Here is a 25338-nt window from a genome sequence, read left to right on the forward strand (position 1 = left end):
AGCAGCAGCCCCGCCGCGGTCCGCCCCACGGCCGTCAGCAGGCCCCGCCTTTGTTGGGCCGGCGGCGGTGAAGGTCGGGGTAGTCCGCGCTTTCAGGGGCAAATGTACAATGTTCTTGAGGGACGGGGGGCGCCCGGCGTCGGGGCGCGGACGGAGAAAGGCGAGGCCCGTGGGCCTGGTTGACGTTGTGGTAAGGGTCCTGGCCCGAGGATGACGACCTTGACCCTGGTTGAACGGGCAGTGGCGGGACCTATATTTTGTGTTCCCACTCCATTAGCTTGACCGTGTCTCGACCTGTGGATGGATAGACAGGAAAGGTGGAGGAAGGTGAGCGTGACGAACCATGAGTAGACGTCTTCCTTGGGCGGGAACCACTTGCGTCCCATCTCCGTCTCGCGGTTGAGGAAGCGCTTGAGGTCGAGAAACTCCTTGCTCGTCACCTCGTCCTTGAGCAAAGCCAGCCAGCTCTCGTGCAGCGTCTCAATCTCGAGCTTCAGCAGGTCCTTCTGCTCGGGCGTCAGGCCGGCGACCCATTTCGCCTTGTCGAACTTTGCCGCCGGCACCTCGGGAGCGGCCGCGGCTTTGGCGGCGCCGGGGACGGGTTTAGGGGCGCCGAAAAAGGAGGTGATGCTGCCGTTCTGCTTTGGCTTCTTGGCGTCTGAAGCGGCAGGCGTGTCGCCGGCCTTGCGCTTGAGTGTGCTCGTCATCGTGAGGAAACGAACTTGGGACAAGATGTTGTGAGGGTTGGATGATCGTCTGGGACGCAAACGAGGAATTCGAACCCGACGTTGTGGGCGAACGTGGGGACGGAGGTGGAGGAGAAAAGAGGAGCCCGTACAGGGGCGTAGATGTTCAATTTTGAAGACGGCGAGCATGCACGTGGAACCAATTGATTCGAATTCCAGCAGTTGGTAGACAAAGTTGGTGTTCGTGACGAGTGAGAGCAAGCCAGGCAGCAGAGGTGCAGTGGGCGGATTGCCAAACAGTGTGGAAATGGGAGGCTGAATTCATCTGTCAGCTTGAACCTTGTCATTCGATTCGATCGAGGTTCCGTGTCTGAAGTCGAGGCGCGTCTGCACGACGCTAGGGCCCCTTAGTGAACGTCATGGATCGCGTCGACGCGTCTGGCCGTTAAGTGGTGCAGTGCAGCCTGCCACTTCGCCCTCGGTTGATCCCAACGCCTTCTGGATCCACCACTACCATTCAACCAACATATTCATGATGCGCAGATAAGATGGTCTTCAAAAAACAAGTAGTCATGTGTTGTTCGTACAAGTATTATTTTGTCTAGCAGGTATACCAGGTCAGGCGTCACGCCCGAGCCCTCCCCCTAATCACAAGTGAGAGAATCCCTCCCCAACGCCATACAATGCATCAAAGCGCCCACGCTCGCCCGTCCGCTTTCCCTCTCCTCGCTTAGAACGTGTTTTCCTTTTCTCCATTTGGCTACTTTCCTTCGAGCTCGTCTCGCGATGCTGCATTCGCACCCCTAAAGACCTTTTTGCCAATCTCGTAGCTGCTGATCATGATGGCACACGCTGGTGCAATCTTCAGCGTCCGCGGTATCCAGCCCCTAAACAGGCCCGGCACGCCCTCCGTCTTGAAAATATGCCAAAGGAGCCGCGTCATGCTGCCCTCCTCCGGGACGGCCGCCTTGGAGGCAACATTCTTAGCGGCCGAACTGCCGTCGCGATAGACCTGCGTGCGCGTCTTGCCCACATCAAAGGGCATCGTCACGATCGAGGCCGCAGCGCCTGAGACGGCACCGGCGATAAAACTGTCGACAAAAGTGTCCGTGTGGTTCTCACGGCTCTGCGAGCGACGCCGCGTGCGTGTTCGGCTGCCCCTGGCCTCGAGAGACCGCCCTCGCTTCGTCTCGCGCATGTCTGTGAGACGGCCACGAATCGTCTCGTAGCCCCACCAGTAAAGTCCAGAGAAGGGCATGTCGCGCCAGAGGGTCAGACTGAGGCCTCTCCACAGCGAGCGGTAGCCGCTGACCTGCACCATCTCCTGCACCGACTTGAACGTGTTGGTGAGGTGGCTCGTTGTCGACGAGCCAGCGGATGCCTGCAGTCGCGTGCGAAAGAGCTCGATCGGTCCGACGGCCGTACCGGCCAGTGCTCTGGCGGCAGAACCGGCAACGAGAGGCGCCGAGTCGTCTCCGAGACGCTGCGCGAGAGGGCTCTTGGGGTTGAAGCGCAGCCAGTCGTAGCCGGTGAAGTAGATGATGTTAGCTGGGACAGCCATGACCAACGTCGGCGAGAGGCCTCTCCAGAGGCTGGTGATTCCCTCGTGGCGCGCAATCTTGCGCATGCCGTCGAGGGTCGAACTGAAAGTTTTCCGTTCTGCCTCCTCGGCAGCGCATTCGGCGGCTGTGAGCACGGCGCCGCCGGCAGCGGGCTTCTGCGGCATGGCGAGGCAGAACTCGGCGTTGTTGTTCATGAAGAAGACTTCTCGGCAGCACGCGGCAACACCGAGGTTGGCGGATGGTATGGGGTTTAGGTGGGTAGTCGTCAGGGCGAGTTTGGAGAAATCGATCGGTGCGCGCGCCGACACTGGCTGCGACTGCCATCGGACTCGGACAACGTCGAGAGGGGTGACTGCATTCCGTCAGATGATGCACGACATGGAAAGTGGTAAGAGGATGTTCACATACCGAGCAGAGATGTCAGGAGACTGCCGGACATTGCCGACAGCATCTTCTGGGTCGCCGTGATATCATCGTCGCCTCTCGCTGCGCCCTTGTCGCCCTTGTCGGAGATCACCTCGGCCATGGCCACTGAGCCATCGTGGCCCATCCTCTCGGTAAAATGTTGGCCATCTGTGGCCTGCAGAGTTGGACTCATGGCCAAGAGCCTCGCATGTTCGGGTGGCGATGGCAAAATGGATGCGCGCAATCAGGGCAAGGGCGTGGTGTAGTCGTCGGTCGAGTGAATGCTGTGGGGAGTTTTGCTGAAGGCGCAAAAGGCGAGCCGCAGAAAAGGAGTATCAGATGAAGTTGTAGGATATTCACCGATGAGGTAAGCTGCCGTTGAATGGCGATGATGTCGCTGAATTGATCTAGGTGTTGTGTTGAGGAGAGTAGGGTGGCGCGTCATTGACTCAACTCAACTTGCTGCGACGTCGCTCTAGGGGTTTCCCCCCCCCTAAATTTTTGAGCCGGCGATATGAGATGGAGCGGGCCACATCGGCGGATTGAAAGGTCCAGGCCGATCTCTTGGGCCGAGCTTAGACGCTGGAGTGATGTCACGACGTCCGGTTCGTTCCAATTGGGTGGAAACGTTGGTGGATCAATGATAAGCACTGTCGTCGGGACGATAAGAGCCCACGCCTTCCAATTCCCGGCCCGGGAACGCAAATGAGTCCATCTGAGAACCCTTGGCCCTTGTAGTTCACCGAAGCCAACTGTCAGTCACGCCGTTGACTCGATCGGTGATGCAACGGCACAGACGCACCTCATCCGTCCCCTCTATTCGTCACCACAACTCAGACACCAGGTCCGACAACTCTACCGCTTTTCGACTTGAGATTATCTCTCGCATTCCTCGTTTCACACACCAAGAATTTTATAGAGCCTTGTTCCATTAAACTTGGGTCATTTCACCTCATCGGATCAGAAAAAGAACCCTGATGGCACTCTCATAGAAGTACATTACTAATCCGCCGTCTCTCTTCCACTACGATGGAAGGCGATGCCAAGCCTGAGCTTGACTCTGAGCTCGAATACTTTCGACGTCAGTGGAAGTCCGAACTGCAGTCGAAGAAACCAGAGTCATCAAGTCAGCCACAAGATCTACGCAAGGCCAAGGCTACCGCATCCGTCCCCAAACCATCTCATCGGTCAGACCCCTCATCGTCAGCTTCACCCTCGCATGTACGCCACAAGTCACAGCAAGATGAAGAGCACGACTACGTCAGGCCGCCTGTTTTTGATGGCCCTGACGGGCCTTCACTTTTGCCAGATGAGATGGTGAAATTCGATGCCTTGGAGAAGCCGGGACCCATATCGGCCCTTGACCATTTCGAAGAGGCTGCGAAAAAGGAAGCCGTTGGCAACCTCGGCGAAAGCCTCAAGCTTTACCGGAAGGCATTCCGTGTAGGTGCGGCCTGACCGATCGACAAGGACCAGTACAACTGACTTGGCGCCTAGATGGATGACCGTGTCGACTTGCAATATAGAAAGAAGCACTTTCCAGCATCCGCTGTCAAGGCAGCAACCCCATCGATCAAGCCAACAGACGTCGGCGCTGCCGCCCCTGCACACAACGCCAAGACTGAAAGCCAACCGCAGACTTTCAAGGATCTCGTCGCGAGCTTCTCCGGCCTATCGATCGAGCCCGCAGGGCCATCGGTCGAAGGCGACCAGGCACCACCTTGCCCCATTGCGGATGTGCCGCAGGAAATTCTCAGCCACATCCTCACCGACGTGGCCATCGACGACGTCGGCGACTTTGCACGTCTCTCACGGGTCTGCAAGCGCTTCGCCTACATGGTCGCCAGTGAGAACCAGATCTGGCGCCGCGTCTGCCTTGGCCGCGAGACGGGTTTCGCAGGCATGCACTACGACTGGCAGACCGGCATCCAGTGGGAGCCCCTGGACGAGGATGACGAGATTAACGACGACGGCACCGTCACCACGGCAGCGGCGCTCGCACGCCGCCGCGAGGCCGATAAGCTTGCGGCTACGATGGCTCTCTTCCCGGCCTACGCCTCTTCGTGGCAGCACATGTTCCGGCACCGTCCGCGTGTGCGCTTCAACGGGTGCTATATCAGCACGGTCAACTACATCCGCGCGGGTCAGGCGTCGGCAAACGCCGTTACGTGGGGCAGTCCCGTACACATTATCACGTACTACCGCTATCTGCGCTTCTTCCGCGACGGCACCGTCATCAGCCTTCTCACGACATCAGAACCCGGCGACGTCGTGCACCACCTGACGAAGGAGGCGCTGGCCTTGCATCAGGGCGGCGCGGTAGCGCATCTTCCCTCCATCGTCATGGTGGATGGACTGCGAGGTCGATGGCGGCTGACATCGGCAGACGACGAGGCCGAGGCCGAGCCTCCGGTTTCAGCAAAGGACGCAGAGGCCGGCCTGGTCATTGAGACGGAGGGTGTGATCGATAAATACACGTATCGCATGGACCTGTCGGTTCGCAGCGCGGGCAAGGGCGCACGCAACACCAAGGTGGTGTGGAGGGGTTTCTACAGCCACAACAAGCTCACAGATGACTGGGCTGAATTCGGGCTGAAAAACGACAAAGCCTTCTTCTTCAGCCGCGTGAGGGGCTACCGCGCTGGCGCGTGAGAGAGCTGGCAACAACAGTGGTTCTCCATCTTTTATCACACACGTGTGTGTGCGTCCACCCTGCTTGCGGCCCACGATCGGAAATCCGGGGATATCATGGGGTTGTTGCGGGGTTCCACAACTTGCATTTAGATGTACGTAACATAGACTCCGGGTTGGGCAGCAGGCGACATCAAATACACAACTGCGACGGCTGGCGTACAGCGTGTTGAGACCTAGGCGTCTTGCCGTAGTGTGTTCTCTTATCGACCAGTCTGCGGCCGCAATGCAGGCTAGTGCATCAACAGAAAGTGTGCTGGTGACCACGCAATGACTCAAAGGTGGGCTGCGCCTTGGTGACATGACACGTGGATAGACATGCAGCAAGTCGAGGATATACAACTAGGCATCGCCGCGTGTTGCACTCTGCATAGATGCTGGCGGTGAATTGAACTCGCATAACAGTATAAGGTGCGCCGGCCCAAGCTTCGCCCAGCCGAGACCGAATGATGGCGATGGATGGGGTGTTTGGGTGTGTAGGAGGCAAGTTGGCATGCTCCTCCCACCGAGCATGATCATGGTGGCCATCGTCGATCCATGCCTGCGTATTCGCTTGCCCGCTTGCTTCTGATGCTCGCGGGCGCATTGGGTTCAGACTGCGTATCTTGTGTGGAAAGTTTCGGCCTCCGAGGTCGTCGCAAGCCGAAGCCAGCTCAGGCTATATATGATCTGGCCACAACAGGGTGAGACTCCGGGAGGATCGGGATGAAGCCATTCAAGACGCCGATGATGTGATCGCGAGTCTAGTCAGAGTATGACGACCACATTCCTCACCTTGTCGGCGTCGGTGTGGATAAGGCAGTGTCAGACTCAGCAGCACGGCAGGCGGGAGGGGCCTGCTGTGTACGGGGGAGGTTTGGGCGGAGTGGAATAAGCGCGAGACGGTCGATTGCGTGACCGGCGCCATCCCCACAACCGGTCGAGGTCGATGTGCGGGGAGGCGTTTCGTTGGTTTGAGGCTAATCGGAGCCGGGAGCTCAGGGGTGATCACGACATCTTGGGACGGGATGAGTTGCCCGGGCGGTCAGACGATCGTATGCCTCTGTCGGGGGTTTTTCATCGTCGACGGGCGCCTCGATCTGCGATGATCCTGGGAGGGGGGGTGATTGTTGGGATGGGAATGCTTCGATTCTGACATGTTGGAATGCCTAATTTGGAATGCCTAACCAGTGTCTGTTGTTACAAGATGAAATGTCATGGGGCCTCATCAACTGGCAGTTGATTGTTTTGTGCACCGACGTGTAGATGAATAAGATTTCCAGTCTACATCATATCATGTTGAGGCCGTAAAGATGGATCGTGGCGGGTAGTGGGTCATCGCGCCCCTTCATACCTGACCTTGGCCTCCCGTCACTCAACGAAGAAAGAGCCCCCTTCCAGCCCAGCTGTGGTTGTTTCCTCCCCAAAATACAAAGGAAGGCAGGGTGTGCCCGCATATGCAAGTGGCGGAAAGACACGAGACCCTTATGCACGCGTCGAGGATTAGAGAGGCCGCTAAGGCAGGTGCAACCAGGCGAGGTCTCGCAGACGTGTGCCGCTGGTTTGGTGCATATCAGGCGCCTGGGGTTGGGCCTGTTTTGTCGAGTCGTGGCCAGAGACGTGGGCTCTCGTGGATGCACACCGCCCCTGCGATCGTCCCAGCTCGGTAGGCGAATAGACGAAGAAGGCATTTCGAAGGCAGTTCGTGTGGCGAGGGGAAGCCATCAAACCTCGGGACTCGACTGCCCAGGGCGGAAGGCGACTGGTATCAGTGGATCGCCAATGCGACGCTACAGGGGGGCTCCCAGTGTCCTGTTCAGTGACTTGGCTTTTCCGACTCGTCGGAGGACCCTTGCAGGGGCAACGCACGTCCGGGCAACTTTACGTCCAGACAGCCGCTGGGTGCTTCTTCTCGTGGATAGTAGCATAACCAGCCCAATGTCGCCATTGGATCCAGCGAGAACGCCATCCCAGTGTGCCACGCCCCTCGGACCGACCAGCCCCATGTGACTACTGCTGCGTTCTTGTTGCTAAACGGTATCCAGGGATGGATGGAGGGTCCCAAGACCCGGAGAGACAGCAAGGTCAACCGTGCATACAGTTGCGCCATGGACACCTCGACAGTTGCAAGTGCCCAGCCCGAGCCTCCGCCATTCTGCCAGCAATCAAAGGACTTGGTCGCCCTCCTCCTCCCCTCTCTCTGCATTTGTCAACGCAGATGTCTGGAAATGGAGGGATGGTCATCTAGCTCGGGAACGTCCGACGATGCCCGCTTGCACCCTTTAACTCCCCCGTTGTCGTTGCATATCCTCCATTCTCCTCTGCCTCGCCCACATGCTCCCCTCCCATTATGCTTGATGCCGCCAGTCACCCTGCCTGGCCCCCTCCCCTTCCCATCCGTCCACTTTCTGTTCCCCTCTGATGTGCTGGTTTTAAAAGAGTAGTCTGCTCCCTGCCTTCCCGCTCCGTTGACCGTTATACTCTTTCCCTCTCTCACATCTATACCCCAACGCCTGATCCTCCAGACTACCTCGACGGAGACTGCCCAGTCGTGTGTCTCTCGTACTTCTAATCTCCCTCTGAAATCTTAACTCGGACCCTGGATCAGCCACACACATCTCCCTCACCCCTGCCTTGCCTTAGACCGCATCCAACCACGGCAATACTTTGACACCCTCAAAAAGTCTTGCCTTGCCATTTAATTTCAACCCTATCGCACTCACTCGCACGCGAGCACACAAACATCATATCTACACCAGCACACGTCTCACCCACCTGAGCGTACCGGCTCAGCTGTCCTCACTTCGTTCCTGTCCTTCAACGATAATCTACCCCCTCGTTGAAGTCGGGTGCTCTTTCCAATCAAGATGGCTCCCGATCTCAACTCCCTCCCGTCCTCGCCCATGGCGTCGGCCACAAGGCCAGAGAGGCCCGTCGGTGGTGGCCCTGGCGGTCTTGGTGGCCCTGGCAGCTCGGCGAAGAGGCCCAACATTCTCTACATCATGGCTGATCAGTTGGCCGCCCCCCAACTGAAGATGTACAACCCAGAGTCTCAGATCAAGACGCCCAACCTTGATGGCCTTGCTGCCAAGTCTGTCCAGTTTGACTCTGCGTACTGCCCGTCACCTCTCTGCGCTCCTTCGCGCATGAGCATGATCACTGGTCTCTTGCCCATGGGCATCGGCGCCTACGACAATGCCAGCCAGATCTCCAGTGACATTCCCACATATGCCCACTACCTCCGTCTCCAGGGCTATCACACGGCTCTCGCCGGCAAGATGCATTTTATCGGAGACCAGCTTCACGGCTATGAGACTCGTCTGACGAGTGACATCTACCCTGGTGATTTTGGCTGGGCTGTCAACTGGGACGAGCCCGACACGCGCCTGGAATGGTACCACAACGCGAGCTCGATTCTCCAGGCAGGCACGTGCATTCGCAGCAACCAGCTGGACTATGACGAAGAGGTCATGTACAAATCGACTCAATTCCTCTACGAGCACACTCGTCAGGGTCCTGATGCCCGCCCCTTCTCGCTCACTGTAAGTGGATTTTTACGCGCTGGATCACATGGCTCATTTCACTCACATAATGCAGGTCTCTCTGACCCACCCTCATGACCCGTACACTATTGAGGAAAAGTACTGGGACATGTACGAGGGCGTCGACATTGCACTGCCCAAAGTCCGCATTCCCAACGAGGAGCAGGATGCTCACAGCAAGCGCCTCCTGAAGGTCTGCGATCTTTGGGACCAGGACTTCACCGATGACCAGATCAAGCGCGCAAAGCGTGCATACTTTGGCGCAGTCAGCTATGTCGACGACTGCGTCGGTCGCCTCCTGAAGGTGCTCAAGCAGTGCCGCCTCGACGACAACACCATTGTTGTCTTCAGCGGTGACCATGGTGACATGCTGGGCGAGCGCAACCTTTGGTACAAGATGAGCTACTTTGAGTCGTCTGTGCGCGTACCGCTGTTCATCCACCACCCCCACCAGTTCCAGCCCCACCGCGTTTCTCAGAACGTGTCGACCCTGGACATCCTGCCCACCATGTGCGACTTTGTTGGTGTCAAGCCGTACAAGGACCTTCCAATGGACGGAATCTCGCTCTTCCCTCACCTTGAGGGCAAGGAGGGCCACGATACCGTTTTCGCCGAATACACGGGTGAGGGTACCATTAGCCCGCTCATGATGATCCGCCGCGGCGACTGGAAGTACATCACCTGCCCAACAGATGGCGTGCAGCTCTTCAACCTCAAGCACGACCCTCTCGAGCTCCGCGATCTTGCCAAGCTCACAAAGAAGGGCGCCCAGAGCGAGCACGAGAAGGAAGCCCTCGAGGTTCTCGAGGCCTTTGACGCCGAGGCGGCGGCGCGCTGGGACTTTGATGCCATCACCAAGCAGGTCGTGCTCTCGCAACGCAAGCGCCGCCTCGTGTGTCTGCACTTCTCAAGGGCACCTTCACCAGCTGGGATCACAACCCCAACGACGACGGCAGGCTCAAGTACATCCGGTCCCAGATTCCCCTGGACGAGCTCGAGCGCCGGCGGCGCCTAATCCACCTGTGGACACGTACGGGCAAAGGAGATTGGCGGCAGGTGACTACCGCGTCTGGGCAGGGGTCGTTATCGAACCAGGGCCGGTTCGCATGAACAGTAATCGGAAAACTCTCCGTTCTTTGTTGCTTTCTGTTGTCTTGGTTACCTGGGCTTTTCCGCTTTCACGATTACACGACTTTTGGAATACGTCCATTGCTGCATTTTAAACTAGCGAGGAGGGTATTGATACTTGGTGGTCAAAAATGCTCCTTGCTTAGGCCGCTGAAACATGAATTCGGCCTGGTCTGTTGCTCATTTTGGAGATATTTTATGATCTCTTAGGGATCGGGAGGTGCTGCATGTTCTCATAGTTTCGGAGTTGAGCGGATGAAAATTGAACGACACTGCTAGCAATTAATTGCCATGGCACTAAGTAACTCGGATGTGACTCTTTGAATGTGGCAAGTCGTGATGTTGCGACGCTGGCCATATATGACGTGTTGGCAGGGGTTCCTATTTCGGCGGCATGAAGAGGCGGGGTTGACAAGCTTCAGTCATGTATTGAATACACTCAGTACAAGAATGTCAAAACGAGAAGCCCAGCTACTGGCCCCCAGGGCTTTGGGACGACGTTGGCGACGGGGGCAGAGCCGCACTTTTTGAGGGGATCATGGGGAATCCGTACATCATAGCGTTACCTGTTGCAGCTTCATAGCCGGGCAGGGCGTTTGATCTCACCAGTGATACTTGATGGCCGCCCACCCCTTCCCCTGCCGCTTCTGAGGGGCAGTGGGGGTCCACGACTTGGTCGTCCCTTCAGGGCACTGTGGTAGCGCAAGCTGCGGGGCTGTTGCCGGTCCCAGACCCACCTCACTCGGGTCGTACCTTAGGCATGTACCAGAGTCAGCCGTGCGCTGATGGAAGCAACGCTGGACACTGGAGCTCAGATGCGCCTGCCAGCAACCTCAGAGCCTCAAGCAAGCATCTCCACCACAAAGCTCCTTCTAGCACGAACACAAGACCACAGCCACCATTTCGCCCGAGAATACTCTCCCGACTGCTTCGTCCAGTAGGCATCAATTCCCGAGCACGCCACCAGATTGAAACTTGCCACCGATCCATTGAGCGGTTCTGTTTACCACCGCATCACCTCGCTCTGCCGCCGGCAGCTCGCCGTGGCATAAACCCCCACCATGGCCTACCGTCAGCAGACCAATGCCCTTGGCCTGTCCGACGACGAGACGAAAGCCCTTGAACAGACCCGTCAGCGCCTCTACCAACTCACCAACAGCATACAAAGCTTCAAGGCCGACGTCGCCAAGAGCAACCCCCTTCCCCCGCAGTACGGATCTCTTTTCTCAGCAGCACGCTTTCTTCCCCGGCGCCGCCCACACCGATGCTGACAGGCTCTAGATCCTCGCTACAGGCCCAATACCAGATTTTGCTCCGAAACCTCCAGTCCCTTCTCGACATTGTGAACGAGAATGCTGTCCCCTTCGCCCACACCTCGGTCCACCCGGCTGTCAATTTTCCCGGCCGGACACAGGAGAATATCCTACTGACCCTCCTCCGCAAAAAGCGCGAGCCGGACGTGGAGGAGCGCGTCGAGCGCGGCCTTGAAACAGCGCGGGATGTGCGCGCCGCTGTGGCGGCGGACGGCAAGGACGGCATCACGCGGCTCGAGGAGGTGTGGAAAGAGCTGCGAGCCTGGACACAGGAACGCGTGGCGCGGTACGTTATTGAGGAGGCGGGCGACGTCTACACGCGCGAGGAGCGCGAGGACGGCATCGAGAACGTGCGCAGCGGTCTCAAGAGGCCGTTGGAGGAGCCCGATGAGAGCGACGACGAGGACGGCGACGACTGCACGAAAACGAGGACGAGGACGTCGTTATGGCCGACGGGCCGCAGCCGGGGCCCCCGCACCCGGACAAGGTGCCCGGGCCCAGAAACCTGAGTGTCCTTCCTGGTCTCTCGCCCAGGGAAGAACTTTGACCTCCCGCGCAACGTCGAGTTTGAAAGGAATGCTGCCAAGAGAGCGAGGTTGGCCGTAGCCGGGGGGCCGCCGAGGATAAGTTAGGCGCGAGGCTTGTGCTCTGTGAGCTGCGATGCTTGGGGGGGAGATATGATACCCAGCTACTGCGTCAATCGAGTAGCGTTCCGGTCGAGCGTAAGCTAGCGTTTAGGACGGGTGCCCTGGTGCATGATCTAAGTTCAACATTGTTTCCAAAGAATCGCCATGATTCTTGACCGGCAGACTTTGATCGTACTCCGGGCAGTCATCACGACAATGCACAAGCACCGAGTCTACACATCAATGCGATTTCGTCAAAGCACTGAAGTAAAAGCCCCTGCATCTGGACAGAATCCCAGCCCAGGAATGCAAGATCGTCCTTCTTATCTGCCTAGGTACTTCAACACGCAGGTTTGTCGCCAGGAAAGGTCTGGGGCTTCAAGGCCAGTGCTTTACAGTTTGGTTCACCTCAGCTTATCAACTTCCCCACTCCCTTCCAGCCAGCTGGCTAGGCTGGTCACCCGGCCGTCCAGACTCAACTACAACATAGCCAAGTATCGAGCATGTCAGAAGATGCATCATTGATCGATCTTCTGGGAACTGGTTCATATTCATACCAAGTCTTCGTCAGAGTCCTGTCGATAAGGATCCTGCTTAATAGATTCATTCAACAGGACGCGTGTCACCTCAAGGTATCTCAACCGTCGTGCAACGGAAGTCCCAATACCCTCCGTCTTGCACAGCATCTCCTAGCCCTAAAGTCAAAACCCGACCAGCTGGGCCAATGGCGCAGGCTGGTAAAACGCCAAAAGGGCAGCTCGCACCCGGCCAGCCAACCGAAGATGCATATTCGCCGCCCCTCTTCAGCCAAGCTGTCAGCTTACGCTGGGCCCCTTAGCTTGGGCCGACTACTCTTTTTGGACAAAACTCCCCAAAGTCCTTTGAAGCAGATTGGGGTGATATTCATGTATCCAATTGGACTCATTTGTCCGTCGGCGTGAGACGCCGGTCAGATGCTGTCAGCCGCAGCGCGTCAGCACGATGTTGTAGAGAGGTAAGGCGCTGTGAGATCATGGGATATTCTTGTATGTCCAATATCAGGCTTTGTCCTTGCCCTTGCCATTCTTCGGAGTTTGTTTACTTTCTATCTTCTTCAGGAACTCTACTGTCTTGTTGCGTCTTAATCTGCCCTGTTCCTGACAGTATTGCCGTCACTCTGTCGTCGTCAGAGAACACATTCAACACTTGATCGCCTTGGGAGACCCTCTTACAGCTCTGATTGACTCTTGGTCAGGTAAAGAATTGGTGCAAATACCTCGACCAGCATGACTTTTACAACCACAGTTGAGGTGCCTGTAGTCACAACGAAGACGATCCCGTTTGGGACACAATGCCGCGGGCCGGGTGGACCTGTCTTCTTTGTGCTTCAACATTGACCCAAGGTCATTGATCGATACGCCTCCGGCTCCGAAAGCCTGCCTAGGGCGTGAGCCTCCCGCGTTCCGCCTGATGTATCTGCCCCTCGAAATCAGACTTCAGATCTTCCAATGGACCTGCCTCATGCACCCACTACTCTACGCTCAACTGGCACCTTGTTATCCGATGCCCAGCTACACGACTTACCCCCAGGAAGTCCTTCCGATCCGAAATCGGTCAGGCAAAACGATGTTCCCAGGCAGGACAGAACTTGAAGGGAGGAAGCTGCTCTCCCCGCACCGCCTCGTCTGCAGCATGCCGACGGCCTGCTGCGCTGCAGCCGGCAGATCTACGCCGAGACGCACCTCGTGCCGTTCCAGGAGAACGAGTTTGTCTTCGTCAACTGGTTCTCCTCCGGCCTCTGGGCAGCCCGCGCCTTTGCCCGGCCCCTCCAGCCCTGGCAGCGCGGCGCCATGCGGCAGGTCCGCCTCGAGGTGCTGGGCCGCGACTTCTCCGGCGCCGGCCTCAGGGAGTGGACGGCCCTGTGCGACGGTTGGGCCGACGGCCTGCGCGGCTTGCGGCTCAAGATCCTAGTCGGCGGCGGGCCCGTCGAGCCTGCCGTCGTGTCGACGCGGCGGAACGACGAGAGCGCGGAGCTGCAGATTGCCGACGTCTTTCGCGACCCGGAGCCGAGGCCGGCGTGGATCGAAGAGGGGCTACGGCGGCTGCGGGGCCTGCGGGCTTTGGAGGTTGAGCTGTCAACGTTGGATTGGGATAACGACCGGAAGCGTGCGTGGTGTGCTTCGCTGGGGCGGATGCTCAATGCCGAGAGGGAGAAGACGGGGCTTGGACCGGTCAGTGTTGCGTGTGTCAGGAGGCTTTCGGCGCCAAGGGAACCGGCTGTTGCGAAGGAGGCCGTGAGAGAGGTCCTTGTGCCGAAGGTGTCTGATTGAAGGGGACGTGGGCGCTGCCGCGTCACATCGACGATGCAATGTCTGGATTGTAATAGTATTTTGAGTAACATGCCGAACGTTGCCACTAAGGGGACTTCTCAGGGGCAGCAGGTTTGCCTTTTGATGTGCTCTTGCTTGAACTATGCTACGGATGAACAACTACTACGAGGTGTGAGTTTTCCCGGGACGAAAGGTGTTTCCTAGACCAGGATATTTATAATGTGGCATTCACGTCGTGATAACAAGCTGGAATTCACCGATGTCGAGACGCGTTCCATATCCACCCGGCGGGTGAATATCGCGTCTATTTAGCTTCACTGACAAAAAGCTTCTATCGTCAACACTTTATAAAACCCTAGACGCCAGCATCAGTTCTGTCAATCACATTTCGTCAACACACCCTGCTGCTGTTTACGATCTGTCATACTGCTATCAGACTTTGCTTCGCACTGCTGCCCAGATCTGTTCCGTTCTCCTCGCAACCTTCACATCTATCGTTCCTGCTTTGTGCAAACGAATACTCAAAACCCTTTTGTCAAATCCTTGAGTCATTTCAGTCAACATAAACATGATCATGTCTATCTTGTAAGTCTAGCCATACTACAAGACTATCAGCTTTGTCGTGCTAAACAGAACAAAGGGCGATCATCGTTCTCCTCCTCAACTGGATCGTCTCGGTTTGGGCCTACCTCTCGTTGACGAACGTCTTGATTCCCTCAGTGCTGGAGGCTTCCCTACGTCTTATACAGCGCACCTACTGGCCTATCGTTCGCGCCTTTGCTTTGGCCGTCGGGTTCCTGTTTTCGTGCATGTTTCGGCTGATACTCTTCTTCACCATTGATCTTCACACTGCTGTCCGCGAATTTCGACATCGCCACAGTAGGCTCGCGAGGAGTCCACGTCACAAGACCAAAAATCTCAAGGACGTCAATATTCGTGATACCGCGGCGGTCGCTGAGTACTAGGAGCTCAATGCCCCTCGATTTTCAGAGCTTGACATGGTGGCGTGTGATGCTGATAGGGAGGTGGTCATGGTTACGGCCAAAAAGTACAAGTCGTATCGTCTTGTGCAACAGCTCAAGCTGGGACCACGGCAGCGCCAGACCATGCTTTCTCACAGGAGGAACACGTCTTGCTAGGCGTTCAGATTTTTGGCGGATGGAATGGTATACCTCGTGTTTTGGGAGTTATTGGACGTTTTGGTGTGTTATTGAACCTAGGAGATTAATCAGCTAGCACCTTGATCATATCACCCTAGGCCCTCGATCTCTATGTTGCGTCTGAATTCACATGGCTATGGTTTCCTATTGTCTTCGATTCGCTGATTCTTCGATCCGTTGAAACTCATAGAGGAAACGTCCGCTGATGAGTGCGCATGTTGCCAATAATGGCCACAGCACTCTCTGTTGAGCATCCATCACCTCTGAACGTCATGAGACTTCCGCCATCTATTATCGGATCAGTGAAAGAGTGGACAGAACCTCATCACCAGGCTAGGCATTCTTTTTACCGGATACCAAATGATAGGACCATGTCATGTACGTGCTGATGCTGTTAACCGCCGCCGGCTGCGTTTGTTGCACGAAGATTGTCGGGCTGGACAGTACCACGGCAGTCGTAGGCTCCTTGCATGAGATGAAATGAAGTCAGCGCATAGAAGGAGTACAGGGTGGGGGCACAGCACCGTCAGGTGCGACTGGTGGCAGATCCAGATCCAGTCGTCACTGCCCCGGTTTGGCAAATATACTCAGGTACCTCCTCGATGGATGGATTCAGTATCATGATATTTAGTCGACCTCTAACTTCGAGCCTTGTTTGAGGGTTGTGCTCCCGGTTCGCTATTCCCCTTCAATACACCAGTGCTGACGAGCGCGTGAAAAGCAGCCCGAAGACAACTATCGCCGGCTACTTCATCAACGGACCCAACAGCTGCACACCCCAATGCTGCTCAAAGCGAGACGGCTCATAGGCCGCCTCCTGGTTTTCCTGCCCAGCTTTCTCCTGTTCGAGCGGGCCCATAACGACCACCCTTCTCATCGCCTCCATGCAACCTCCTATCTCGATGGCCTTCGAGGTCTGGCCTCCCTAATTGTCGCCATTTGTCACTACACAGAAGACAACCACGAGTACTTGATCCCATCATGGGGACTTAATGAGAAGACGTCCTCTATATTACAATTCCCGTTCATCCGCGTCATCTACTCTGGCCGACCCATGGTCCATATCTTCTTCATCATCTCGGGCATCGTCCTATCACAAAAGCCAATTCAAGCCATTTACGCCCACGACATTGAGAGATGCCAGTCGATCCTAGCATCATCAGCCTTTCGACGTCCGATCCGCCTCTTTGGCCCCTGTATCGTGTCGACTTTTCTGGTGCTCGTCTTGAGCTACGCTGGCTACCTCTATCACCCACTCCCGACCCTCTCCGAACAGTTTGAAGACTGGGGAGCCGCTCTTCTTCACGGCATCACCTGGCCGTGGTCGTGGGATTTTGACCTGGCGCCGGCCTATGACATCCACCTCTGGACAGTCCCCATTGAATTCATCCATTCCATGATGCTGTTCATGGTAGTCCTGGTTCTCTCACCCATGCGTCGAATGATCCGACTTTCTGGCTTGCTGTTCATCATGGTCTACTGTCTGGCATGTGGAAGATGGGCCGCTTTCGAGTTTCTCGGCGGATGTCTGATCACCGAGATGCAATTCTGGCAAGCAGCACGAGGAACCAACCTGTCGAAAGCAACCGATTTTGTCCCAAGACAAAGACCTAGGATCTCCTCCTACGTCATGGCGACAGTCCATGTCGCGCTCGTCATGTTTTGGTGGTTCATCGCTGGGTGGCCCAACGAAAATGCTACTCGCACACCAGGTATCATGTTCTTTGTCGACAGAACGCCCGAGCCCTTTGCTCCTGTGGAAGTTGACGAGCGACGTCCGCAGAAATTCTGGTTCTGTCTGTCAGCCTTGGGTCTGATCTGGACCATTTCGCAGGCCAGGGTACTGCAAAGACAGTTGGAGGGGGCGTTGGTCCAACATCTGGGCCGCATGAGCTACGCGCTATACATTGTTCACGGGCCAATCCTCAACATGATGCAGCGCGGGGTCATGGGACACGTCGGTGCTCAGGCTGCGGGGACGACCGAGAGGGACGATTTCGTCCCGGGGGTTGCAGCAACAGGCATCAAAGGGCTGATTGGGACGGAGTCGCCATCACAGCAGATACTGGCGTGGATACTAGGCTTGGTAGTGATGGGTCCGATTGTGGCCTGGGCGGCAGATGTATTCTGGCGGGCTGTTGATCTTCCTATCATGGAGGCAGCCCGACGGATCGAGGGGTGGTGCTCCGAGAAGTAAGGCTGGGCCACTCTAGAGGCGAACGTGGGCTAGAACAAAAGGGTACAAGGCATTAATGGGAACAGACAAGATTGTTTAACACGAAAGTACTTTTGACTCAATACGCTGCACTTTTAAACGCCCTCGTCATCTCACATCATCTCGGCCAACTCGAAATATGGCTTGTTCGGTATAAGCGTCACATGGCAGGCCAGAACGACTCCTCAGCCAGCAAAACCTCCCGCCACTGGCCCAGGGCGCGCTCCAAGAGTTGGTCCCGCACAGCAGCACCATGGTAGCGCACCTGCTCAGCGACGGCCTCGTCAATGATGGAGCCGAGCTGGTGCACGAAGCGGCGGAACTCGTCGTTGGTCCAGTTGGGGATGAACTCGCGGCGCAGCGCCCCGCCGTCGGCATCGGCGTCAGGGCCAACGGGACCCCTCGCGGCCACGGCGTCGCGGACCCTGGTCCAGGCGTCGAGGTAGCAGACCTCCGTGCCCCAGAAGACGACGGCGGCCTCGAGCCAGGGCAGCGGGGCGCCGGTGGGGCCGGGGGCGACGGCGTCGAAGAGGGCCTCCCAGCGGCGCAGGCCCGGCAGCTTGGCGGCGGCGGGGACGGTGCCGGTGGTGGGATCGACGGGCAGGTCGAGGGGGAGGGCGAAGCGTTCGGCCGTCGCCAGGAAGAAGGCCTCCTCGCGGCGCACGTTGGCGAGGGCGGCGACGAGCCAGTCGAGGAGCTTGGTCTCCGGGTCCGTGGGCGGGGCCGAGGAGACGGTGCCCGGGGTGGGGCCCGGTAGGGCGGGGAGCGGCAGGAAGGCGAGCAGCTTGCCCGTCGCGCGGATGTAGGCGTGGATGTAGAGGCGGTCGTTGGCGAGCCAGAGGCCGAGGGTCTCGCGGGGCGTCGTGCCGGCGGCGGCGGAGCTGAGGAACGGGCCCGTCGTGGCTGCGGTGAAGGCGTCCGGGGAGGAGGCGAGGAGGGATGCTGTTAGGGAGGCCATTTTTTTTTTCGGGTTGGGTTCAAAGTCTCGGTCGAGATGCTTCACCTACGGCAGCTAGGTCACGAATGGCGGAGACGGGTGGTGCAACGAGGTGTCTGACGGTGATGTGGGTTCCTTCTGAAAAGAGTGTGTGAACTGTGGACTGTCATGCTGGCACAGCGGGGGGAGTAGACAATTGAGGCAAAAAAAAATGAGGAGAGATCGTCATATGCCGGGGGATGAGGTGGACGAGCTGCCTAGTCCGGCCAAGTCGCGCGGGCGCCCACTACTGGGCCTGTTCACCCGGTGACCCGGTTCAGTCCGGCTCCCCCGCTCGCTGGCTTACGTCAAATGCCATGACAGCCTTGGCATGGCAAGGGGGGGTTCGTTTCCTCGTTCTTCTCGTCAAAAGAAGCACGGCGGCCCGCCCCCCTGCCTCTTGTCAGTTCACACACGCTGGATGCCACTGTTCTCGACTGCCGGGCGCCGGTCCGTTTGGCGGCCCCGCTCGGCGGTGACTCACGGGCCCGTTCTCGATTCGGGGGGGAGGGGAGGGGAGGGGGCCTTTACGCACCGGCCCCTCGCCCTAGCGATGGTCGTTCTAGGCCTGGTCACTCATGTGCTGTTTGAGGCGAGATGCAGGTACCTTGCCTTGCCTGGCCACCCAGATGAACGTGCACGCGAGCACTGCAAATTCCACACGGCGAGGCGTGAATCATCGTGCCCTCGGAGGTACCTGCCTACCTACCAGCCGGTCCTGTCTGCCTACCTTTCCTGCCTACCTTTCCTGCCTACCTTTCCTGCCTACCTACCTTACCTACCTCGGTATCGTAGGGTACCTACCCAAGGTGAGGAAGGTACCTGAGGAAGGCCCCCACGCGCCATTCGACCAGTGGACGTGGACCAGAACCCGTCTCGAGCGGATGCGTCACACACAACAATGCCAGGCGGGGTTCTCAGGCGACGAGCGCTACCAAAGTCCCCTCTCTCAGCCTGCAGGAGCTGCCCTCAGCTTGCACTCTGCTCTCCTCCACCTTGTCGCTCGAGCATCTCCTGAGAATAGATCCAACCTGACTAATCATATCTTCTATCTCTCGAGACAGTCACGTTGCTGACCGCGCCAATCTGTGAATCTCTGGATTTTTCCCTTTCCACAACGGGAGTCATAGTCTGGCCAACCTCTTTTCCCCCTTCAAATTCTCTTGGCTTCCCCGTCTGCACGTTGTACGCAATTGCCAGAGTGACATCACAAAATCTCACCCCCAAGACGTTCCACGCGGCACCCCCCCCCCCCCACCACCAAGCCTTCTCTCGTTTCCTTGAACCCAACCTCGAAGTAAACCACCAACCAACCCCCTTCACGCGCAATTCGACGCCCAAGACACCATGAACGCCCGTTGCCAGTGCGGCAGCGTCAGCTTCAAGACGCCCCTGCCCAAGCCCTTGGGGCTGTACATCTGCCACTGCGAGTCCTGTCGCCGGCAGACGAGCTCCGCCCTTTGGAACGAGCGCCATCTTTCCGCGCTTCACGCTGCCCGAGACTGAGCTGTTGAATGTCTACGCGTGAGTGTGCCTGGCCTGAGGCTCGTACTCAGTCTGAAAGCAGGGGGGTCTCCAGCGTGACGTGTGGAAGAGCATGTACGAGTCACAGCAGCTAACGACGACAGACGGCCAACGGCATCCGGTCACACCATGTACTGGTAAGGTTTCTCCGTTTGCTTACACACATGACGATATCATCCACGCATCAGGGGCTCCAAGCATGCTCACGCACCACAGCTACTTCTGCCGAACCTGCGGCACCCGCCTGCTCCACACCACGCCTGTACGTCTCCCCTGTTCGCGGTGCAGCTCCTTGGGTGCAGCTCCTTCCCTCCTCCCAGCTCAGGGGCACCCAGCACGCCGCTTCAGGCCTTCACGTTCTTCGACAGCATTCTTGGCATCCCCACTGACGCGCAAGCAGAGCAAAAATGTCGTCTCCGTCAAGGGGGGCTGCCTCGAGGGCCTCGACTGGACAAAGGCCATCCACATCTGGACAAAGTCGGCCATGGTGCCCATCCCCGAGGGCTCCGAGTCGCACTCGGAGGAGACGTCGCTGACGACCGACTATGGCGAGCTGCAGGACGAGCTCGACCAGCCGACCGACCTGCGCGGGTCCGGCGAGTACGAGGGGCAAGAGTCATTCCGTGGCGCCTCCGTGGTGGTGGTAGGGGAGGGAGAGGCGCCGCCTGCGCCTGTGTCGGGGGCGTGCGAACTGAGCGGGTGAGCCTCCAATCATTTTTTGTGAGTTGCCCTTTTCGACTGCTTTGGGTGTGTTGCGCGGGTTTTCATGAGTCCACTGGTGAGGTCGTGTGCTAAACGGCTTGGTGTTGGCGAGTCGAGGAATGGATTGCGGTTCGTGTAGTCTGGAAGCGGTTGGAGTTGGGGGGGCGATTTGCTGAGATGGACAAGTAGCATCATCCAGGGTAGGCTGCCATGAGCAGCCCTCTTCGAGAATTCTAGTCGTTGTCAATGCAACCGCTTCCGACGAGAGACCGTGCCATAATCGAGATGCATCGTGGGGAAAAAGATGTCAAGAGGGTATCATTGAGATTAGGCAACACCATATGTAACACGAAAATTCAGCATTCGTCCAAGCATCCCACTCGCTTCGAGAAGACGCTTCGAGAAGATGGGCGATCTAGATGTCCGACGCAGTCCTGAGCAGCTCAGCTTCAACATCAGGACCGCCCCTCGACAAGCTGGTCCTCCGACGGCTCTCGTCCCTCGCGACTCGCCCGGTCGCCCTGTCCCTCCTCGCGGTCGCCGCCGAGCCCGACGTCGGAATGCTTCGCCGGGTCGAACACATACATGGGAAACTCGAGGAAGACGGTGCGCTTGATGAACGTCGGCAGCGGCTCGTACAGCTGCGGCGGGAAGGGGATGAGGATGCTGGTGCGCCGCAGGTAGCGGCTGTAGCCCTCCCAGTTCTGGCCCTTCTCGTAGCGCTTCTTGGCGCCGGGGCGCTCCGACAGCGGCAGGCCCGAGAGGAACATGAGCAGGGCCGTCAGGAGGATGGGGCCGAGGATGCTGGCGTAGAGGGCGCGGAAGGCCTGGCCGCGCACGTAGCCGTCGGCGGCTGCGGAGACGGCGATCATGAAGATGGCTGGTCGTGTTAGTTCACTTTCTCGTTGGAGATGCGGGGGACTCTGCCCAGATGGGGCGGTTGACGTACAGAACTGAATGAGGATCTCGCCAAAGTAGTTGGGGTGCCGCGTGAAGTAGAAGAAGCCCTTGTCGCAGATGGCCTCGCGGTTCGGATGCGCGCTGCGGAAGCGGAACTTTTGCATGTCGCTGACGCTCTCCATGACGAAGCCGATGGCGAACAGGATGACGCCCGCAATGTCGCGGCCCGTGCCAAAGGCGTGCTGCGGGTACCGCGTGACGCTGGGCGCGTTGAGAATCGTCACGGGCAGGGAGCAGGTCCAGACCCAGATCATCTGGAAGACCCAGAAGCCGAGAAAGGGGAAGAACTTGTCGCGCTTGTCGTCGAAGCGGTCGTCCTTGCCGGTCTTGAGGATGCGGAACAGGAGGAAGGCCGAGAGGCGGGCCCCCCAGAGCATGATGAAGACCGAGGCGACAATCTGGCGCGCGTGGGTGTGGCCGCTCATGGCCAGGGTGGTGATGGCGAGGACGACAAAGTTGGTGCCGCCGGCAAAGTCGGTGAGCTTGTCGAACTTGAAGGTGAAGGCGATGGCGAAGAAGAACAGCTGGTAGGCGACGGTGATGAGGGCCGTGATGGCCAGGTAGTAGTCGTCGAGCACATGAACGACGGTCATGATGGGCGGTTCTGGGGGTTGTTTTGTGCTCCGATGCGTCCTCGGCGGGAGCTGTTGTGTCGCCTTTGCACGCCTCAACGCCGACTTGGGATGATAACACGAGCACTATCAATGATGTGCAGACTTCCGAAATGGACAGGTTGTCGGTCGCTATCTTGGGATGAAACCGAGGGAGGGCGATCACTGTTGGGTGAGCAGTCAGACAAGGGAGCGGACGTGTGTTTTGAGGGATTCGTCTCCGGTGACAAAATTCGCACTCGTCAACCGTTACGCTCTGGCCTAGCTCCCGACGGTCCCGACCCTTATGGTGATAGGGCTGCGAAGCGGCCGATACGTGGTGGTGGGAGCGCTCTGGGCATCGAGAATCTTCAATGTCGTCATCGATATTCAGAGGTGCCTTCGATTGCCGGCCGAGTCGGCCTTCTTGGCGCACCGAGGGCCGGATGAGCCACTGCAACTCGCGCCACACACCAGTCGTCATGAGCCACAGCAGCCGGCGCAGAGGCAGGCCCTTCGGATCAGGGGAACGGCGCAGGCACAACAGGGGATACACCACTGTTCCGCCCTGATCGTCAAGCTCCGACGCTTGTGTACAAGTAGTAGGGCCATGAACACCCCGCCTTGAGCGTCTTGCCTCCGGCGCATCGACGTTTGATGGCTTGAGCCTAAGGATGCATCGCCTCTGACCATGTGTTCTACGACTTCCCTTCTGTCACGACTGTGTCTGGTGTCAGCAAACGACAAGCCAGCTGTTGGTTGAAATCCCGGCCAGTTCTAGGACATTTTGTCTCGTAGGTACTTGAATGACTGACTGTTGAGCCGCTTCCATTCAGGGCTCTGCGCACATTGATCAATAGGCAGCTACTATCCAAGTAGCAGCTGCTCCGAGAGGGTGAATCGCTTTCACTGCATGTCTAGAAAAAAAGCAAGAGGCTAGGGACCGACCAGGGGGGCAGCCACCGGCAGGTACACGTTTCACGTTGAGCAGGCGGCACCAGGCCAGACAGAAGAGGAGGCTAGACCTGCCTTGCGCTTGCTTTCCTTGACGTGCACCATTCTCCTGATGGTTCCTTCATGTCCCTGAACCGTCTAGTTGTCCTTCAACACCATAGCTGCGTGGCATCAGGAATCTCGTCGACCAGCTCACTCCATCTCCGTCTTCAACATAGCCTGTTGCCATGAGTTGAGCATCCGAAAAATGTGCCGCGTCACCGCAGCTGAACCGTCCAAGCTCGCTTCGCCGACCTGACGCAGACACAGCACGACAGGAAACATCGACCTTCAAGTCATCCAATCCAGTCAATGCGATGCCGTGTCGCAGAATGTTTTCAATCAGTCTCGTCTCAATAAGAAAACAGCCCACGATGCGAGCATGAGCAACGCTATGCAGTGCCATTCGGCCTCTCGGGGGGGTTTCTTGAACGCCGCTTTATCAGCAGCCGCTGCCGTCTCTCCCAGTCGATTGGTTCTGTTGATGAGCCCCGGCCATCCCCTTTGTTTCTTCGTTTCGCAAGCCCCATCCATTCGCGGCGTCATGTTTGGATCGTGGCCTCCCAAGGTGACCACGCGTCATACGCCCCGACTGACAACTCGCGATGGAGACAGTGACGCGACGCAAGAGGGTAGGCCGTCGTCACGGCAGCCGCCGTCCACCACCACCACCACCACCACCCAAGAGAAATACCCGATGCATCTGCCGGTCGTCACACGGCGGGCCCGGGGTTTGCATCCCTCAGCAAAGTTGCTTGTCAGCATACATGGTCAGCATGACAGGGCCGGCATGGGCGCCCCATGCTTTTGGGAAATGCCTAATCATCCTTTGCGGGAGCGGCCACTTTGTGTGCATGAGCGAAACCTCCTGCAGCATTATACCTCTTCACCTTCACGGCCAGGCAAGCCACGATATACCTGGTTGAGCAATCTGCCCAATGCTCGGCTCGCTCATTTGACAAGACCTTGGCTTTCAGGATCCTTTTGCGTATTTCCGTGTCCGTCTTGGCAGCATACAAGTGCTCGGAACCCCCCGTTTCGACACCATGTCGCGCCACATGCACCTCTGACAGGAGCCGTCAGGGGCGCGTCTCAACCAGACCCCCTGGCCGTGACGCCTGGACCTTGCGTCCGCGAGTCTTCACGATCTCCTGGCCGCATGCTCACCATACCCAACCCGTCTTCTTCGTCCGATGTTCAACCCCACCTTACGGAGATCGAGGGCTCGAACCACCTTGGGTCCCCAGTGATGGCATATCGTACCAGTCTGGCCCTCACTCTATCCCTGCGAAACAAGGGCCAAAACCACATCTTCGCGAGCCCTTCGTCCCCCCCCCTTGCCTCGAGCGCCCCAGTTGCCGCCTCACTCGTGACTCTTCTCATTCGCTCTTCGTGCTTTCATGGCCTGTGTGTCTCTATCGTCGTCCCATCTCGTGTTCCTCTTCTTCTTCGTCCCGTTTACGTTACCGCTAGCCGCGAACGGCTTCCTTTCCATGACCGGCTTCTCGTCTTCCACTTTCTGTTCCGCCCAATCTTGACAAACTTGGATCGTCTTGTTGTCTTTCCGTTCAGTCCTTTCGGTTCGCCCACACGCTCCTTTCCCCCAAATCTTTGCTACGGGCTTCGGCTTCGGCTTGGCTTGGCCGTCCCATCTCGACCTCGACGAGACGACCGATGATTCCTATGACCTTGCTGCGCCCTCTTCTTCGTCGCTATCGCTTGCCGTCGCAGTAGTCTAGTGAACTGCACTCCTCGACAAACACCGGACCACTCCGCCCACGCTCTTTCCTAGGGTTGATCCCATCCAACATCACCGACGCTGGTCTGTTAGGTACTATTTACCCATTACACCTATTCGACAAGTTTGACCCAGGACACCTTGCGAGAGGACTGAATTCTTTAATCGATACCCCCGCGCCCCACGATGCGGGTTTCAACCCCGCCTTCCGTCGGGGGCGCTCTCGGGTCCTCCTTTCC

General features: G+C 57.8%; 12 protein-coding genes across 12 annotated transcripts in view; 8 read left to right on the forward strand and 4 right to left on the reverse strand.

The window, feature by feature from the left end:
* The window catches only part of VDBG_03714 (uracil-DNA glycosylase), a gene marked incomplete at both ends in the record, with an annotated part of 1303 nt that extends 596 nt beyond the window's left edge, over nt 1–707 (reverse strand). Inside the window, 2 exons of the mRNA XM_003005715.1 lie at nt 109–250; nt 343–707. Coding sequence (XP_003005761.1) covers nt 109–250; nt 343–707 — 507 coding nt within the window. The remainder of the gene's footprint in view (nt 1–108; nt 251–342) is intronic.
* A 739-nt stretch (nt 708–1446) lies between these two features.
* Nucleotides 1447–2846, reverse strand: VDBG_03715 (solute carrier family 25 member 39; the record flags this gene model as incomplete). The annotated part of the gene is made up of 2 exons (XM_003005716.1): nt 1447–2600; nt 2657–2846. The coding sequence occupies 2 exons, from the start codon at nt 2844–2846 to the stop codon at nt 1447–1449; spliced, it is 1344 nt and encodes a 447-aa protein (XP_003005762.1).
* An 836-nt stretch (nt 2847–3682) lies between these two features.
* Nucleotides 3683–5305, forward strand: VDBG_03716 (F-box protein pof7; the record flags this gene model as incomplete). Its single annotated transcript, XM_003005717.1, has 2 exons — nt 3683–4096; nt 4151–5305. The coding sequence occupies 2 exons, from the start codon at nt 3683–3685 to the stop codon at nt 5303–5305; spliced, it is 1569 nt and encodes a 522-aa protein (XP_003005763.1).
* Nucleotides 5306–8190: 2885 nt separating this feature from the next.
* VDBG_03717 (choline-sulfatase) lies at nt 8191–9880 on the forward strand (the record flags this gene model as incomplete). The annotated part of the gene is made up of 2 exons (XM_003005718.1): nt 8191–8865; nt 8921–9880. The coding sequence occupies 2 exons, from the start codon at nt 8191–8193 to the stop codon at nt 9878–9880; spliced, it is 1635 nt and encodes a 544-aa protein (XP_003005764.1).
* A 1174-nt stretch (nt 9881–11054) lies between these two features.
* Nucleotides 11055–11815, forward strand: VDBG_03718 (mediator of RNA polymerase II transcription subunit 8; the record flags this gene model as incomplete). The annotated part of the gene is made up of 2 exons (XM_003005719.1): nt 11055–11203; nt 11275–11815. The coding sequence occupies 2 exons, from the start codon at nt 11055–11057 to the stop codon at nt 11813–11815; spliced, it is 690 nt and encodes a 229-aa protein (XP_003005765.1).
* A 1447-nt stretch (nt 11816–13262) lies between these two features.
* VDBG_03719 (conserved hypothetical protein) lies at nt 13263–14241 on the forward strand (the record flags this gene model as incomplete). The annotated part of the gene is made up of 2 exons (XM_003005720.1): nt 13263–13314; nt 13574–14241. 2 exons carry the CDS (start codon nt 13263–13265, stop codon nt 14239–14241), a joined length of 720 nt encoding a protein of 239 aa, XP_003005766.1.
* A 568-nt stretch (nt 14242–14809) lies between these two features.
* Nucleotides 14810–15206, forward strand: VDBG_03720 (predicted protein; the record flags this gene model as incomplete). The annotated part of the gene is made up of 2 exons (XM_003005721.1): nt 14810–14826; nt 14882–15206. The coding sequence occupies 2 exons, from the start codon at nt 14810–14812 to the stop codon at nt 15204–15206; spliced, it is 342 nt and encodes a 113-aa protein (XP_003005767.1).
* Nucleotides 15207–16182: 976 nt separating this feature from the next.
* Nucleotides 16183–17598, forward strand: VDBG_03721 (conserved hypothetical protein; the record flags this gene model as incomplete). Its single annotated transcript, XM_003005722.1, has 1 exon — nt 16183–17598. The coding sequence occupies one exon, from the start codon at nt 16183–16185 to the stop codon at nt 17596–17598; it is 1416 nt and encodes a 471-aa protein (XP_003005768.1).
* A 178-nt stretch (nt 17599–17776) lies between these two features.
* On the reverse strand, nt 17777–18574 carry VDBG_03722 (conserved hypothetical protein; the record flags this gene model as incomplete). Its single annotated transcript, XM_003005723.1, has 1 exon — nt 17777–18574. The coding sequence occupies one exon, from the start codon at nt 18572–18574 to the stop codon at nt 17777–17779; it is 798 nt and encodes a 265-aa protein (XP_003005769.1).
* Nucleotides 18575–20106: 1532 nt separating this feature from the next.
* Nucleotides 20107–20819, forward strand: VDBG_03723 (conserved hypothetical protein; the record flags this gene model as incomplete). Its single annotated transcript, XM_003005724.1, has 3 exons — nt 20107–20116; nt 20221–20378; nt 20517–20819. 3 exons carry the CDS (start codon nt 20107–20109, stop codon nt 20817–20819), a joined length of 471 nt encoding a protein of 156 aa, XP_003005770.1.
* A 454-nt stretch (nt 20820–21273) lies between these two features.
* On the reverse strand, nt 21274–22371 carry VDBG_03724 (conserved hypothetical protein; the record flags this gene model as incomplete). Its single annotated transcript, XM_003005725.1, has 2 exons — nt 21274–21698; nt 21768–22371. The coding sequence occupies 2 exons, from the start codon at nt 22369–22371 to the stop codon at nt 21274–21276; spliced, it is 1029 nt and encodes a 342-aa protein (XP_003005771.1).
* A 304-nt stretch (nt 22372–22675) lies between these two features.
* Nucleotides 22676–22996, forward strand: VDBG_03725 (predicted protein; the record flags this gene model as incomplete). Its single annotated transcript, XM_003005726.1, has 1 exon — nt 22676–22996. One exon carries the CDS (start codon nt 22676–22678, stop codon nt 22994–22996), a length of 321 nt encoding a protein of 106 aa, XP_003005772.1.
* Between the last annotated feature and the right edge of the window lie 2342 nt (nt 22997–25338).

The sequence above is a fragment of the Verticillium alfalfae genome, genomic scaffold (assembly GCF_000150825.1).
Source record: "Verticillium alfalfae VaMs.102 supercont1.4 genomic scaffold, whole genome shotgun sequence".
Classification (NCBI taxonomy): domain Eukaryota; kingdom Fungi; phylum Ascomycota; class Sordariomycetes; order Glomerellales; family Plectosphaerellaceae; genus Verticillium; species Verticillium alfalfae.